Here is a 15,380-nt window from a genome sequence, read left to right as displayed (position 1 = left end):
TTAAAAAAATTACAACAGTGACGCCACTTCAGAAGTACTTCACTGGATGTAAAGCGCTTTGGGACGTCCTGAAAGGTGCTATATAAATGCAAGTTCTATCTTTCTTCTTTTATTTGTCTAATAGACCATTCCTTGTCCATTTGACTAGAAACACCTGTATACAAATGGCAGCGTGGGTTTCTGCACTATTTAAGAATATTGATTGGTGTTAAAAAGCAGACGCATTTCGAGATTATCCTTGAAAGTCCACAGCCAGTACCCCACCCCGAGAGCTCAGTGTGTAAATGCACCATGTAGTTACAGCACTGACCGATGCAGAACACAAAAGGTCCCAGGTTCAAATCCCAGGTCTGTGCTGTGTTCGCTGATCACGGCTGAGGCAGCAGAAAGGGGGGAAAAAGAAAACCAATCTAATGTCGATATTACTTATTACATTATGGTTTAAAAGATCTACAATGTGTGCACTTACTCTTCTGTCCCGTGTGACAGCCCATAGCACGTTAACGCCAACTGAGGCCTGGACAAGACCATTTTCAGAGTTTGGTGGTTCAACAATCTTCCAAGAATTCCCTATAGACCAAGTAACAGAGAACATACTTACAGCATTCGTGCTGCGACCTCCAGAGCAGAACAGCACTTTGTCGTGGGACTGCTTTTTTGACCAACGAGCAGCATTTCAGTTTATGAATAAACACACTAGTCAACACAGCTGTGCCCAAGCAGGATCACTTTGGGAAAGTTAAGTATGATGAAATATGGACTTAACATAGATGCCAACATGGGCTTTTCAGTGAACACCAGTTGTCCACGTTTTCTCATGATTTCACTGAGTTAATCTGGATGCTGCCAACAAGGCCAACAGCTGAACTCCAGCCCTAAGTAGGCCCATCCTCCTCCACGGCCTCTGCAATGTTCATTCACTGTGACAACCTAAACCGGACGTCCTCACTCGCATGAGGGAGATCACCAGCTGAGTGAATTCAGTCAGCCACCTCCCTCGTACCAATGCAGTCAGCCACCTCCCTCGTACCAATGCAGTCAGCCACCTCCCTCGTACCAATGCAGTCAGCCACCTCCCTCGTACCAATGCAGTCAGCCACCTCCCTCGTACCAATGCAGTCAGCCACCTCCCTCGTACCAATGCAGTCAGCCACCTCCCTCGTACCAATGCAGTCAGCCACCTCCCTCGTACCAATGCAGTCAGCCACCTCCCTCGTACCAATGCAGCCAGCCACCTCCCTCGTACCAATGCAGTCAGCCACCTCCCTCGTACCAATGCAGCCAGCCACCTCCCTCGTACCAATGCAGTCAGCCACCTCCCTCGTACCAATGCAGTCAGCCACCTCCCTCGTACCAATGCAGTCAGCCACCTCCCTCGTACCAATGCAGTCAGCCACCTCCCTCGTACCAATGCAGTCAGCCACCTCCCTCGTACCAATGCAGTCAGCCACCTCCCTCGTACCAATGCAGTCAGCCACCTCCCTCGTACCAATGCAGTCAGCCACCTCCCTCGTACCAATGCAGCCAGCCACCTCCCTCGTACCAATGCAGTCAGCCACCTCCCTCGTACCAATGCAGCTAGCCACCTCCCTCGTACCAATGCAGCCAGCCACCTCCCTCGTACCAATGCAGCTAGCCACCTCCCTCGTACCAATGCAGCCAGCCACTTCCCTCCTTTACCAGGTATAGGAACACAGGAACAGGAGTAGGCCATTCAGCCCCTTGAGCCTGTTCCACCAATCAATTAGATCGTAGTTGATCTGTATCTTAACTCCATCTACCCGCCTTGGTTCCACATCCCTTAATAGCCTTACCTGACAAAAATCTATCAATCTCAGTTTTGAAATTTTTAATTGACCCCCAGCCTCAACAGTTTTTTTTTTTTGGGGGGGGGGGCAGGGGGAGGGGGAAGAGTTCCAGATTTCCACTCCCCTTTGTGTGAAGAAGTGCTTCCTAAAAACATCACCCCTGAATGGCCTAGCTCTAATTTTAAGGTTATGCCCCCTTGTTCTGGACTCTCCCACCAGAGGAAATAGTTTCTCTCCATCTACCTTATCAAATCCTTTAATCATCTTAAATCCCTCAGTTAGATTACCTTTGAATCTTCTATATTCAAGGGAATACAAGCCCAGTACGTGCAACCTGTCCTCATAATTTAACCCTTTTAGTCCCAGGAGGAGGAGGTGGCTGACTGCAATGGGATGAGGGAGGTGGCTGACTGCAATGGGATGAGGGAGGAGGCTGACTGCAATGGGATGAGGGAGGTGGCTGACTGCAATGGGATGAGGGAGGAGGCCGACTGCAATGGGATGAGGGAGGTGGCTGACTGCAATGGGATGAGGGAGGTGGCTGACTGCAATGGGATGAGGGAGGAGGCCGACTGCAATGGGATGAGGGAGGTGGCTGACTGCAATGGGATGAGGGAGGAGGCCGACTGCATAGACTCAGCTAGTGATCTCCCTCATGCCCTTGCTACCTGTGCTTTTATTGGAGGTTAGCCTTCAGCTAAAATAGGGGACACCCTCATTGGAGTGCCTCAAAAACTTCAGCATCGAAGGCAGCGTCGTTAGTGTATGTCCTCGGTACTATTGTGAATAATCAGGCAACCTTTCTGTCACCACACCGTTCCTTTTTTGGGCAAGCAGCAGCCCTTTAAAAGCTGCTGCTTCGCCAGATTTTACGATCTCCAGCCAACCGCACAGGGTTACAGAGAAAGGAACAACTCACCCAATCAAATGAGAGGGTGGACCTTACATCTCAGGATTTAGCACAGTCCATTACTTGGGACACGACACAACCCCAGGGTCACACAATTGAGACCATATTTCTTTGTCCTGTTTGAATTTTGTGGGCCTAGAGTTTGCAAAGGGTTGTTCTTCGATTTGCCTCATTTGGTAGATAAATCCTCAATCAGAATACCAAAATCTGTTAGTGTTAGCAGTTGAATGTGAACGGGAGCACAGATATAAACATCATATTTGATGCGTGTGGCTCCAACTAAATGGCCCATAGAGGCAAAAAGCTTGGCACTTGTGGAGCTACATACACACAGTCCTCAGGAGACTTTACAGATTAGGAACGCGATTAGGAATAAAGTTGTTAGTCGTAAGTGTTGTTAACTTCTTTACCCAGAGAGTGGTTAGAATATGGAACTTGCCAACACAAGGAGTGTTTGAGGCGAATATCATAGATGCATTTAAGGGGAAACTAGATAAACACATGAGGGAGAAAGGAATCAAAGGGTATGTTGATAGGGTGAGATGATGTAGGGTGGGAGGAGGCTCATGTGGAGCATAAACACCGGCACAGACCAGTTGGGCCGAATGGCCTGTTTCTGTGTTGTAAATTCTATGTAATTCTATGTATAAAAGATCTTTTGGTCTTTATACGTTTAGTAAGGATCCTAATTTTGATTCCCTATGTGAATATATTAACATTAACCCACCATAGCTGATTAACCATGGGAAGACATTCATACTGAATCACAATTGAAAATGTGTACCTTTAGGATTCTCTCTGCTTATTCCTTCCCTCACCATTAGTTGACCTTCCCATAATACAGCACACAGAAGGTCACCAGGTCCACTGGTGATCTGAACTACTTCCCCAAGAGTCGGAATTTCTGTCCATGATGAACCCTCGGGATTTTGATCATTTATATTTTCTCTATAAAATACCTGAAAGAAACCAAATGCTAAAATTATACACTGTTGATTCAGCTTGAGACCTAGTTATATTTTCCAGCACAAAACTTGTCCTTAAAAAGGAGCTACTACATGCCATAAATGTGGTTTAAGGTTTTGCTGGCTGCAACGTTTGGCTGTTGTACTTTCCAGCAACTTCATAAAAAGAAAAACACACACACACACAAAATTATGTTACTGCAATGTCATTACAAATGTACAACAGAAAAGGCTTGCAAGCATACAGATCTTTCCAAAAAGATAATGATAGGAAAAGGCTAGAAATTTGATCCCTGGTCCATGTGGAGTTAGTTTCAACATTGGGGTTCCTAACACTGACTTCAATGTCACTAAACCAGGGGAGCGGGTGTACGGGAGCTGGGGCGGGGTTGAGAGGGAGATTCCTACGTTTGATTGCTGTCCGGTCACTCCCGATGGAAGTGAACACGCATGGATATTGGATAAGATCAGGTTTGGCTGTGTCGCTACCACAGATGTTTTCAGGCCAAAAACCTGGGGGCATGGCCAGTTTTTGTGGACGGGGGACTGCTTTGGGCGAATCGACCTTTGAAACAACGTAAAAGATTGCGAAAACTCGAGCGCAAGTGGTTATGGGCGTAACTCACTTACGTTTTAAATTCCGCGATCTATTGCACTATTTCAGTTGATTCCGCCCAGATTGCACTGATATCTGGGCGGAGAAACACGTGGAAACTCCAGGCCATTATGTTTTTACATTGAAAATTTGCCAAAAAAAAATCCATGACAATGCCCCTTTAAGTCTCTGAATTTATTGTACCTTTCCTTGTACTGTAACTGCCCAGACTGAAAGATGTCCTAAAGGCTCATCAGTGATTTCCCATCCTCCTACTGCAATATCATTAAAGGGATCTGGCAGCGCCCCATCTTCTTGCGAGGGAACCTGGAAAGTAAAGACCTGATTTAAAGTCTACATACACCAAGGTTCCATTTAGCTGTTCAATTCCAATTCAATTAGTTTGAAGAAATGCTTAGCATTCACTACATTAGTTATGTCTGTATAATTACTACATTAGTTATGCATTGACAATACTGTAAAAACTTATCTACGGGATACAAGCCTAACTACTTATTTCACATCACTAACAACTGTGCTCCTTTGGGTTTAATGTTCTTTAACTCTCATGTGCCTAGTCTCAATGTGTTCCCATAATTGTGTGGAGACATTCAGTGTAGCAAGAGCTAGCAATAACCAAATGGATAATACACGTTGTCGTGGACTCTCACCTGGGGCGTGACACAAAGAAAACGGATGTCAACTTTGCCATATGACTCACCCACACATAAAGGCAATATACTTCATGCACAACCATTGGACGAGACATTGGCTGTAGATAACAAGATGGATTGTTTGGATTGGCTTTTCACAGCAACCCACCAGCATCATTGTTTTAATTTGATCTTCTCTGACCTCAACACATGAAACATCAGTGTTAAAATTGTTTTAAATTGTCCTACAACTGAGTCACTCATTCATGGCGCAGTCCAATTCACCTGTTGAATAAGTATGTATTCCTGCCATGTGTCTACCATTTAGTTATATCTGAGAAGGTTTGCTCTGCAAATTCACACAATGGTGCGTTGTAAATTATTATTTAAATCGTAATACTACCTGGATGATAGAACAGTGTACGAACCTTCGCCCACACGTCACATGATTTGTATCTTCTGTATCGGATCCATCGCCTCCGACGGACACAAGAGTTCCACCGTTTGCTTTTTGTGTAAGTGGCAGGAAAATCAATGGCATACGTCCAACCCTACAATGGCAAACACAATCAGCTGTGGGTATTCTGATCAAGTCGCAGGTTTAGAAACGAACACTGTAAAAACCTTAAAACAGAAACTAAACAATAGACCTGCTACATACAGATCCATCAATGGTCGAGTCCCCTCTCCTCTCCTGAAGGCAGTGTCTCAGGCAGAGATACGGTTCTGCAGGTAGTAAGCGCCTTGGGACGTTTTACTACGTTAAAGGTGCTATATAAATACAAGCTGTGGTTGTTGTTGAAGTAAACTAACAATCTGCCAGAATAAGCAAGAATGGCTGTACGAGAGGGAGCTTAAATGTGTCCATAGAAATTTGCCATATTATAGGTCCGACTAGCAATATTTTCTGCAGTTAGTATGCAAAATAGTTTTGTTGCATGCATGTTAATAGAAATATTTCATTGTGTAGGGTAAGGGGTTATATTAATCTCCAAAAGTGTTATTAAACAAAGATATTCTATCTATATATCTAAGATTTTATTCAATGAAGGATATACGGTATTTACCACAGAAAGGAACACACATCTGTAACACAAGATACAAATGAGCTTTTTAAAAATCTATGAAGATTCTGAATTTAATAAAACCTCTATTTGCTTAATAACGGCTCTTGAGTTAAGCTACTTAAGTTGTTGAACCAAAACAATATACTTTTTTCAATAATTAATAAAGAATTAATCCTTTCCTTATACGACTGTATAAAGAACTGGCAGGTCTGACAATAGGTGGGATCCTATAATCCAGCAGGTGACTAGGTTTATTTAAAACAAACACACATACACTCGCTTGGTCCCAGATTCTGAGTGGTTCAATTAGGCTGTGATCTCTCAAGAGAAATAAAAAAGACAAATGTACAGCTTTATAATTAATAATTTGCAATTAATTAGAAGTGGTCCTTTCATCAAAGATCAAATCAAAATTTCATAGTATCATGGTATGTTACAGCACAGAAGGAGGCCATTCGGCCCATCGTGCCAGTGCTGGCTCTTTGAAAGAGCTATCCAATTAGTTCCATTCCCCTGCCCTTTCCCCAGGGCCGTGCAAATTTTTTCCCTACAAGTATTTATTCAATTCCCTTTTGAAAGTTATTACTGAATTTTGAAAATCTTGAAAATTTAAGCTCAATATTTGTCTTAAATCTCTCCCTCCATCTCCGCACAATGTAAATGGACCTCTGCCCTCTCAGGTCATTCCAGGAAGGATATGTAACCTAGTAATACTAGTTGAAATCCAGTTACCAATACACATGACTCTGTAGAATCATCAAGACAAAATAATAAAATTACTAGGAGCTTTTCAAGTGTCAACTTTTGACATGAGTAATGATTAATAAAAGCAAAATTCCTATTTTACAAGTGGAACACGGACTTTGTGCGAACAGTCTGGAGGTATCAGAACAGGAGAGATACCGCGGAATATTGGTGAGAGTTCACTAACGTCAGCCCAGAGCTCCCAGGTAGCAAAGAGAATAAACAAAACGTTGGGCTGCATGAAAAACGATATAATTTATAAATTAAAAGAGGTGATTTTAAAGCTGGACCTTTTGTGACCACATAGAATCACAGAAAATTACAGCACAGAGGAGACCATTCGGCCCACCGAACCTGTCCTGGTACTAGCTCCTTAACTGGAATTACCTACTCTAATCACATTTCCCTGCTCTTTGCCCCTACCTGTTTATGTTTTTCCTTTTTAAATATTTATCCATTTCACTTTTGAATGTCTCCTTCTAGAAACCTAATTTTTTTCTCTAATTTCTCCAGGGAACCCCGAATCTTGATTCCTTTACTCTTCAGATTCTGAAAGTATATATCGTGGCATTTGAGACTAGTCTTAGTAGTCCTCTGAGAGAGTAGAGAGGGGCAAGGTGGTATCCATGGAAGGTCAACAGCAAAATCCGGTAAAGAGTTATGATCAAGGACCTTGCTGCAGGTCCTATTTTACATTGAGTTTATTTTTATTTTGTATATATTTTGAGGAGGAATAGTTAAGTCTGTATTTTTATTATTTAATTGTCTATTTATTGTTAAGAAATTTGTTTGGTAGATTACAGCCTAAGCCATGGTCTGATAAGAGTGTATGTTCCACCACTTTCTGAAGTCACGTGATATAGCCAGTAGCCCAAGGTTGCCAGTCAATCCCTGGACACTTCAATTATCTATTGGCAAAAGAACCAGAGGGGAGATGAGGAGAATTTTTTTTTTTAACGCAGGGACTTGTTACGATCTGGAATGCACTGCCTGAATGGGCGGTGGAAGCAGATTCAAAAGTAACTTTCAGAAAGGGAACTGGATAAATACTTGAAGGGGGAAAATGTGCAGGGCTACGGGGAAAGGGTGAGGGAGTGGGACTAACTGGATAACTCTTTCAAAGAGCAGGCAGGATGGGCCGAATGGCTGCCTTCTGTGCTGTAATCATTCTATGATTCTATCTAGATAGCGGGCAAATGAAGGAACAGTCTGGTTCGTAAGGAGCTAGGAAGTGGCCTTTGGCTTTGAGCAGATGTGTCAAGAAAGAAAGGGGTCATCGGGTACCCTAATTACCTGCGCCTGCCTGAATTATGTTACTATGTGTACGCAATGTGCTCAAACTAAATGCAGCCATTTATTGTACTCTCTTACCCCTTTTTCTGTTGGCTCTCCTCCAATATTTTCATCCACATACCAGTCAGATTCCCACTTCCAGTGCTGTGACGCGAGTTTAAAGTCATCTAATGGTTGATGCATCAGCCCTGTAACATCGCTCCATTGCCAGCGGTCACTGGGCAGCAGCCGGTCACTGTAACCATCCACCGGGTTCCAGCGCTACATAAAATGGACCAAACAAATCTCTGAGACGTACCGTACACAGAAACTACACACTTCTAAAAGCTCTAGTTATATGAGTTTATCTTAATTGTGACATAGCACAACCGTAAATATAAATATCCACATTTCACCTTCTCATTTGGTCATATCTATTTCGATGGTCCATGATGTATTGTTGATTCTCAGGGGAGAGGAGGAAAAAATAAATAAATTCAACAGAGTCCAGGCCAATTTTCCTTCCGCCACTGACATTATCAAAAACCAGATTCATCCCAGTGCTGTTTGTGGGATCTTGCTGTGTGAAGAAAAGTGGCTGTCTCATTTACCTACATAACAACAGTCACTGCACTTCAAAGTAATTAATTGTAGGTGAAGTGCTTTGTGATATTTCAGAAATGTGTATAAATGCACGCCTTTTCTCTGTGCGGCACTGTAAATTGTGCCTCATCTTAATCAACATGCAGCGCAATTGATAGCAGTTGTGTGGCAAAAATATCCATCACACAGCTAGCCTTTGGCCAAGGAAAGACAGCACTGATAGCAGCCAGGAAGTCAGGTCGTGCGGATAGTCATAAAGGAAAAACAAATGACAACAGAAAGTTACAAGCACGTGTACAAAGGTTATCCAATTATAAGCCTCCATACCTGATTTTCGTAGGTCTCTTCTTGGTATCGGATTGGGACCTCATTAGAGTGGACATTAACATAGATCTGATGATCGCATGCAATTCCCCAACAGCACTGTTTGACAGCTGCCACTCGCTTAAATACTAAACTTCCATCTTTGCATAACTCCCAGTACTGGCCGGCTGTAGAGAGAGTATACACTCTTCCGTGTACATCCACAGCCCACAGAAGAGAGCTCGGCATGGCAATCTCTAACAAGGAAAAGGGAATTCCATTAGTAAATTGGACTGTTCAGCACAGAAAACTTCACATCAGTGTATTCCAATGTTCTTCCCCAAACCTTTACTAAGCACCAACCTCAGGAAACATACTACCAGAGGCCATATTCACCAAGTTACCCTGAGAAATCTTTTGCTGTCTGTCAGAATTTAAATCACAATTATCTTCTGAAGCTATACTACATAGAATGTACAGCACAGAAACAGGCCATTCGGCCCAACTGGTCCGTGCCGGTGTTTATGCTCCACACGAGCCTCCTCCCACCCCTCTTCATCTCACCCTATCAGCACACCCTTCTATTCCTTTCTCCCTTGTGTGTTTATCTTGCTTCCCCTTTAATGAATCTATATTAAGTCACATAAGAACACCTGGGAACAACTTTCAACTACAATGGCACTGAAAACCGTTCTGAAATTTCTGCGATTGTCAATGCAGTTTTGAATTTGGGAGCGCTCTACTGCATAATCTTCTGATCCATGTGGGGAAGTCAAAAAAAAAAGCTTCCAACTTGGGGCCATATTGATAGTATCAGAGGATTAATGGAAGTCCATGGCACACAAGTTTTCTCACAGGAGAAAGACAGGGAAACATATACCGCCTGGTAATGTTCGTTTTGTATACCATATTTATATCACTTTATTTTCTCCCATTTTGGAATCAAATTACTTCATGTTCCCCAACATATAGCATCACTTTGCACAAGTCTTTTTAACACTATGCAACAACTTACTTTTGTATAGCGTCCTCAACATACAGAAAGACATCTCAAAACACTTTTACAGACTGGTGGAAAACTGGATTACCTCACGGGAGAGAAAAACTAAAAAAAGAGGGGAAAAAAGTTAGGGCAGGAGGTGGAAATCAAGGGAAAGGATTTTTAGGAGGTTTTGTGAGAGCAGGGAGATGGAGGTCTTGGAAAGAGAGCTTGAGGGCAGGGGTGGAGTGCCTGAAAACGCAGAGGGAGCGAGCAACAAGGAGTAGACCAGGAGTATTCCCAAAGTTGCAAGGCAACAACTTGATCCAGTATTCAGAGTAGAAAGGAAGGATGGAGATAGGATGGCAGTAAGAGGCTGGAGGGGTTTGAGCATGGTTTTTTTTTGTAAATAAAGTTTTGAAGGGCATACAATCTGGAGGACAGGTGCAAGTTGGTAATGTCGGTGAACATGGGCGAGGAGCAGAAAATTGGTGATCAGAAGCAGACACACAAGAGGTTCAAGGAGATCTTTATGGACAAGATAAGTTTGATACGGGCTGGGACTGAGATGGGCGGGGGGGAAAACTGTGGAGTATATGGGCGAGGCTTGGTTAGGAAGATGACATGGGAAAGGGATGGGAGTTGCAAGAAGAGGGATTGGAACAAGCAGAGGAAGAGGCAGGTGTGCAAACAGCTTTGATTTTGAACATGGAAAAAGTCCAAGAGAGCCTCGCTTTTAGTGTCTGAAATGAGGATAGAGGACACACTGGAGGAAGGTTAGTGGTGAGGACTGGTGGTGAAAAAGAGGAGTTTAGAGTTGTTCCTGCTGGCAAGATGATCTTGTAAGGGGGTTTGATGTTGTAGATCTCACCTGGAAACTACCTGTAAACATTATTGGCCACTGCCTCTACTTTCAGCATGATCCACAGCCACTTCAGTAAGTTTCTGTAACTTCTCTACTGTAGTACAACTTTTTTTTAAACGTTTAAATTAATCAGGGGACATAGATTCCAACCTAATTAAGATGGAAAGTGGCATGAGAAAAAGCATGGAGAAACTGTTTCCACTGACAGGAGGGTCGGTAACCAGAGGACACAGATTTAAGATAATTAGCAAAAGAACTGGGGGAGGAGGGGGGGATAAAGAGAATTTTTTTTTGTGCAGCGAGTTGTTATGATCTGGAATGCACTGCCTGAAAGGGCGGTGGAAGCAGATTCAATAGTAACTTTCAAAAGGGAATTGGATAAATACTTGAAACTGAAAAATTTGCAGGGCTATGGGGAAAGAGCAGGGGAGTGCGACTAATTGGATAGCTCTTTCAAAGAGCCGGCACGGGTAAGATGGGCCAAATGGGCTCCTTCTGTGCTGTAAGAAGCTATGAAATAAGTTTGAAATGTGATAATTCTCATGCTCCATTTGTGATATAAAATGAAACACTTAAATATCAAGGGTAAAAATCCAAACCTCTAAATGCACAATGCACGGATCATTTTAGCCAAGTGATACCCATCTAGTAACTATCATAAATCATTCAACAGCTACAATTCTCACCAAGGCCCTGTATACTGCAGTTATACAGGGCCTTGCTGAGACCACACTTGGAGTATTGTGTGCAGTTTTGGTCTGCTTACCTAAGAAAGGATATACTTGCCATAGAGGGAATGCAGCGAAGGTTCACCAGACTGATCCCTGGGATAGCAGGACTGTCCTATGAGGAGAGATTGGGTCGACTTGGCCTGTATTCACTCGAGTTTAGAAGAATGAGAGGGGATCTCATTGAAACATACAAAATTCTGACAGGGCTAGACAGATTGGATGCAGGGAGGATGTTTCCCCTGGCTGGGGGGTCCAGAACGAGGGGTCAGAGTCTCAAGATATGGGGTAGGGCATTTAGGACTGAGATGAGGAGAAATTTCTTCGCTCAGAGGGTGATGAACCTGTGGAATTCTCTACCACAGAAGGCTGTGGAGGCCAAGTCACTGAATATATTTAAGAAAGAACTAGACAGATTTCTAGACAAAAAAGGCATCAAGGGGTATGGGGAAAGAGCGGGAATATGGTATTGAGATAGAGGATCAGCCATGATCATATTGAATGGCGGAGCAGGCTCGAAGGGCCGAATGGCCTACTCCTGCTCCTATTTTCTATGTTTCTATGTTAAACAGCACAACGATATTGCAGTAGGACCCAGTAGTTAAAATAACCAGCCAAGCACATCATGATTCTTTACTCAAGTCCTACTTAAAAGCAGCTTCTAATTTTGAACTACTTTTCTGTGCAATCTGTGACTTTTCCTTGAAAAACTTCAAATAGGAAGTGCTGCTTTAACAACAGCAGTCCTGCCCTTAAAATGAAGAACCCACAGTGAGGCCCTACAACAATCTCCTTTTCAAAATTTACTTAGAGATGACTAAACCCCTGAATGGAACCATCACATCCGCTCAGTTTCTGAGGCTGCAGTGCAGTGACTTAATATCCAGCTACTTTCCGCAATTAACGGGATATTTTTCAGCTACTGAAAGACATTCAGCAATATACAGCATTTACAGCTATTTTCATACGTGTAGCTCTTATTTTACCCAATTAATCGTATTTGAGGTTTCCAGTGCTGCTTCCTGTTATACTGTCACCTAAGCAGCCATAAAGCATGACCCACCTAGCCTTGCTATATCTCTCTCCCCAACATCGAAAGCCTTCTCAAAGCTTGCCTCTTCAACTTGTCTTCAGCCAACTCTTCCTCCCCATTCCAAAATGAAGCACTATATAAGTTCAAGTTGCTGTTATAGCCTGCCAAAAGAAGCCTCGCTACATTTTAGTGGAATATCGAAATCTCTGACAGTGACAGATTATTCAAGCATTGTTTTTTTTTCCCCACAGCCATTGCTTGTCTCAGAACGGTTCAGCTGTTACTATCAAACCAAAGAACCGAATTTTAGTGAGTGAACACAAGTCGGTACCTTTCAGAGTAATTGTGGGCCAAGCGACACCACAGTCAGTCTTTCTCATCGGTTACTGGTGGTTTTCTCACCACTGAGGGTCTTGCACCATCTGGCAGCCCACTGTCCAACTCTATCTATATTTGCCTGCATTGATTGTCTTTCAGATGGGGCGTGAACCACTCGATAAAGAAAGTCATAAAGAACTTTTCAAGAGATCCAGCTGGTTGTTAATGTAAACAAGAAATGGAATAGGGCTAAACATGTTACCTTGATGGATCCCTGCACAGGTATGTCTATTTACCAATATGATGCAACGTGCATCTTCTGTGAAGAAGTTCCAGATCTAGTTTGATAGAATGTCAGATATGCCACAGGTCGTCAGCTTTCCAATGAGGCGGTGATGACATATCCTATCAAAAATTCAACAACTGCAAGGACCACCACTCTAACTTCATGACGAGAATCATCCCATCACTGGTCTCTGAAGTCAAAGGCAATTAAGGGTAACTGATGTCCTCCCCCTAATTCGGTCAGAGCCCACTCTTGGGGGACCATCCCTAAATCAGTCAGAGCTCACTTTTGGGGGACCATCCCTAAATCTGTCAGAGCTCACTTTTGGGGGACCATCCCTAAATCAGTCAGAGCCCACTCTTGGGGGACCGTCTCTAAATCAGTCAGAGCCCACTCTTGGGGGACGGTCCCTAAATCGGTCAGAGCCCACTCTTGAGGGACCGTCTCTAAATCGGTCAGAGCCCACTCTTGAGGGACCGTCTCTAAATCGGTCAGAGCCCACTCTTGGGGGACCGTCTCTAAATCGCACAGCACACTTGGGTACGGTCTCTAAATCGGTCAGTGCCCAATTACCGCCGTCTCCTGGACAGCTGCCTCCCGCTGCACGGGCCTGACGGTGAGTGAGGTTGGATTTAACCGGCACCGTGCCGACAGGCTGAGGGAAATACTCACCATTCAAACCGGACGCGGCTTCCGGAACCTTCTCTCTTGACAACAGCCGAAGCTCCTTCATGGAAGTTCCGCCCCTCGGGAGCCCTCGGGATACGATTGGTCACCGTCGCCCGCTGAAAATTCTGATTGGTTCGATTCCTGTCAATCATTTCTCTGTCAATCATTTCTCTGTCAATACGCGCTGACGTCATATGCAAATTATACGTGTGCGTAAGGTTCCCGCCCCCTGACAACTGAGGTTAAAGGAGCCTTGAAGGAAGGCAGCAGGAAATTGTTCATTTATAGGGTCTTTCAGGTCAAGAAAGATCCCAACCTGAGGAAAAAGGACACTGAGCCAGTAAGGGAGATATTAGAAGGCATGGCTTAAAGTTTGGTCAAAGAGATGAGTCTGTGGGAAGTTTTTAAAGTGGAGAGAGACCGAGAGGCTTACATAGAATTATGTAGAATGTACATTTTGGTAGGAAGAATAAGGAGGCCACATATGCCTTGGAAAATAAGAGCCTAAATAGGATGGAGGAGCAGAGGGATCTGGGGGTACAGATACACAAATCACTGAAAGTAGTGACGCAGGTTAATAAGACCATAAAAAAGTACAGCACTGGGGTTCATTTCCAGAGGGGTAGAATTGAAAAGCGGAGAAGCGGCCCAACAGGTCAATGGCAGTATTTATGCTCTGCACGAGCGTCCTAACTCCTTTCATCATCCAACCCCCATCAACATATCCTTCTATCCCTTTTTCCCTCATGTGTTTATCTAGCTTCCCCTTAATTGCATCTCTGCTGGTCGCCTCCTTGTGATAGAGAGTTCCACATTCTAACCACTTTCTGGGTAAAGAAGTTTCTCCTGAATTCCTTATTGGATTTATTAGTGATTATCTTATATTTATGGCCCCTAGATCTGGTCGCCCCCTCGAGTGGAAACATTTTCTCTACATCTGCCCTATCAAACCCTATCATTATCTTAAAGACCTCTATCAGGTCACTCCTCAGTCTTCTCTTTTCTAGAGAAAAGAACCCCAACCTGTTCAATCTTTCCTGATGGGTATAACCTCTCAGTTCTGGTATCATCCTAGTAAATCTTTTTTGCACCTTCTCCAGTGCCTCTATATCCTTTTTATAATATGGAGACCAGAACTGTTCTCCACAGTACTCTAAGTGTGGTCTAACCAAAGTCCTTTACAAGTTTAACATAACTTCCCCGCTTTTCAATTCTATCCCTCTGGAAATGAACCCCAGTGCTGTACTTTTTTATGGTCTTATTAACCTGCGTCACTACTTTCAGTGATTTGTGTATCTGTACCCCCAGGTCCCTCTGCTCCTCCACCCTTTTTAGGCTCTTATTTTCCAAGGCATATGTGGCCTCCTTATTCTTCCTACCAAAATGTACCACCTCACACTTATCTATTTTGAAATTCATTTGCCAATTACAAGCCCATTCTACAAGTTTATTAATGTCTTCCTGTATTTTGTCACAGTCCTCAGTATTAATTATACTCCTCAATTTGATGTCATCCGCAAATTTTTGAAATTGTACTTCCGATTCCTGAGTCCAAATAGTTTATATAAATGGTGAACAACAG

At 43.4% G+C, this 15,380-nt stretch overlaps 1 protein-coding gene across 1 annotated transcript in view; it reads right to left on the bottom strand.

The window, feature by feature from the left end:
* The window catches only part of tecpr1a (tectonin beta-propeller repeat containing 1a), a 65,639-nt gene extending 51,805 nt beyond the window's left edge, over positions 1-13,834 (bottom strand). The window contains exons 1-7 of the mRNA XM_068003492.1: positions 13,802-13,834; positions 8,945-9,177; positions 8,114-8,296; positions 5,360-5,482; positions 4,483-4,605; positions 3,503-3,677; positions 470-570 (exon numbers count right to left, since the gene is read on the bottom strand). Of these exons, the coding sequence (XP_067859593.1) occupies positions 470-570; positions 3,503-3,677; positions 4,483-4,605; positions 5,360-5,482; positions 8,114-8,296; positions 8,945-9,169 (930 nt within the window). The 5' untranslated portion in view covers positions 9,170-9,177; positions 13,802-13,834. The remainder of the gene's footprint in view (positions 1-469; positions 571-3,502; positions 3,678-4,482; positions 4,606-5,359; positions 5,483-8,113; positions 8,297-8,944; positions 9,178-13,801) is intronic.
* Between the last annotated feature and the right edge of the window lie 1,546 nt (positions 13,835-15,380).

Source organism: Heptranchias perlo, chromosome 22 (genome assembly GCF_035084215.1).
Source record: "Heptranchias perlo isolate sHepPer1 chromosome 22, sHepPer1.hap1, whole genome shotgun sequence".
NCBI lineage: Eukaryota > Metazoa > Chordata > Chondrichthyes > Hexanchiformes > Hexanchidae > Heptranchias > Heptranchias perlo.
Note: the sequence above shows the minus strand (reverse complement) of the source record. Positions and strands in the feature narration are given on the sequence as shown.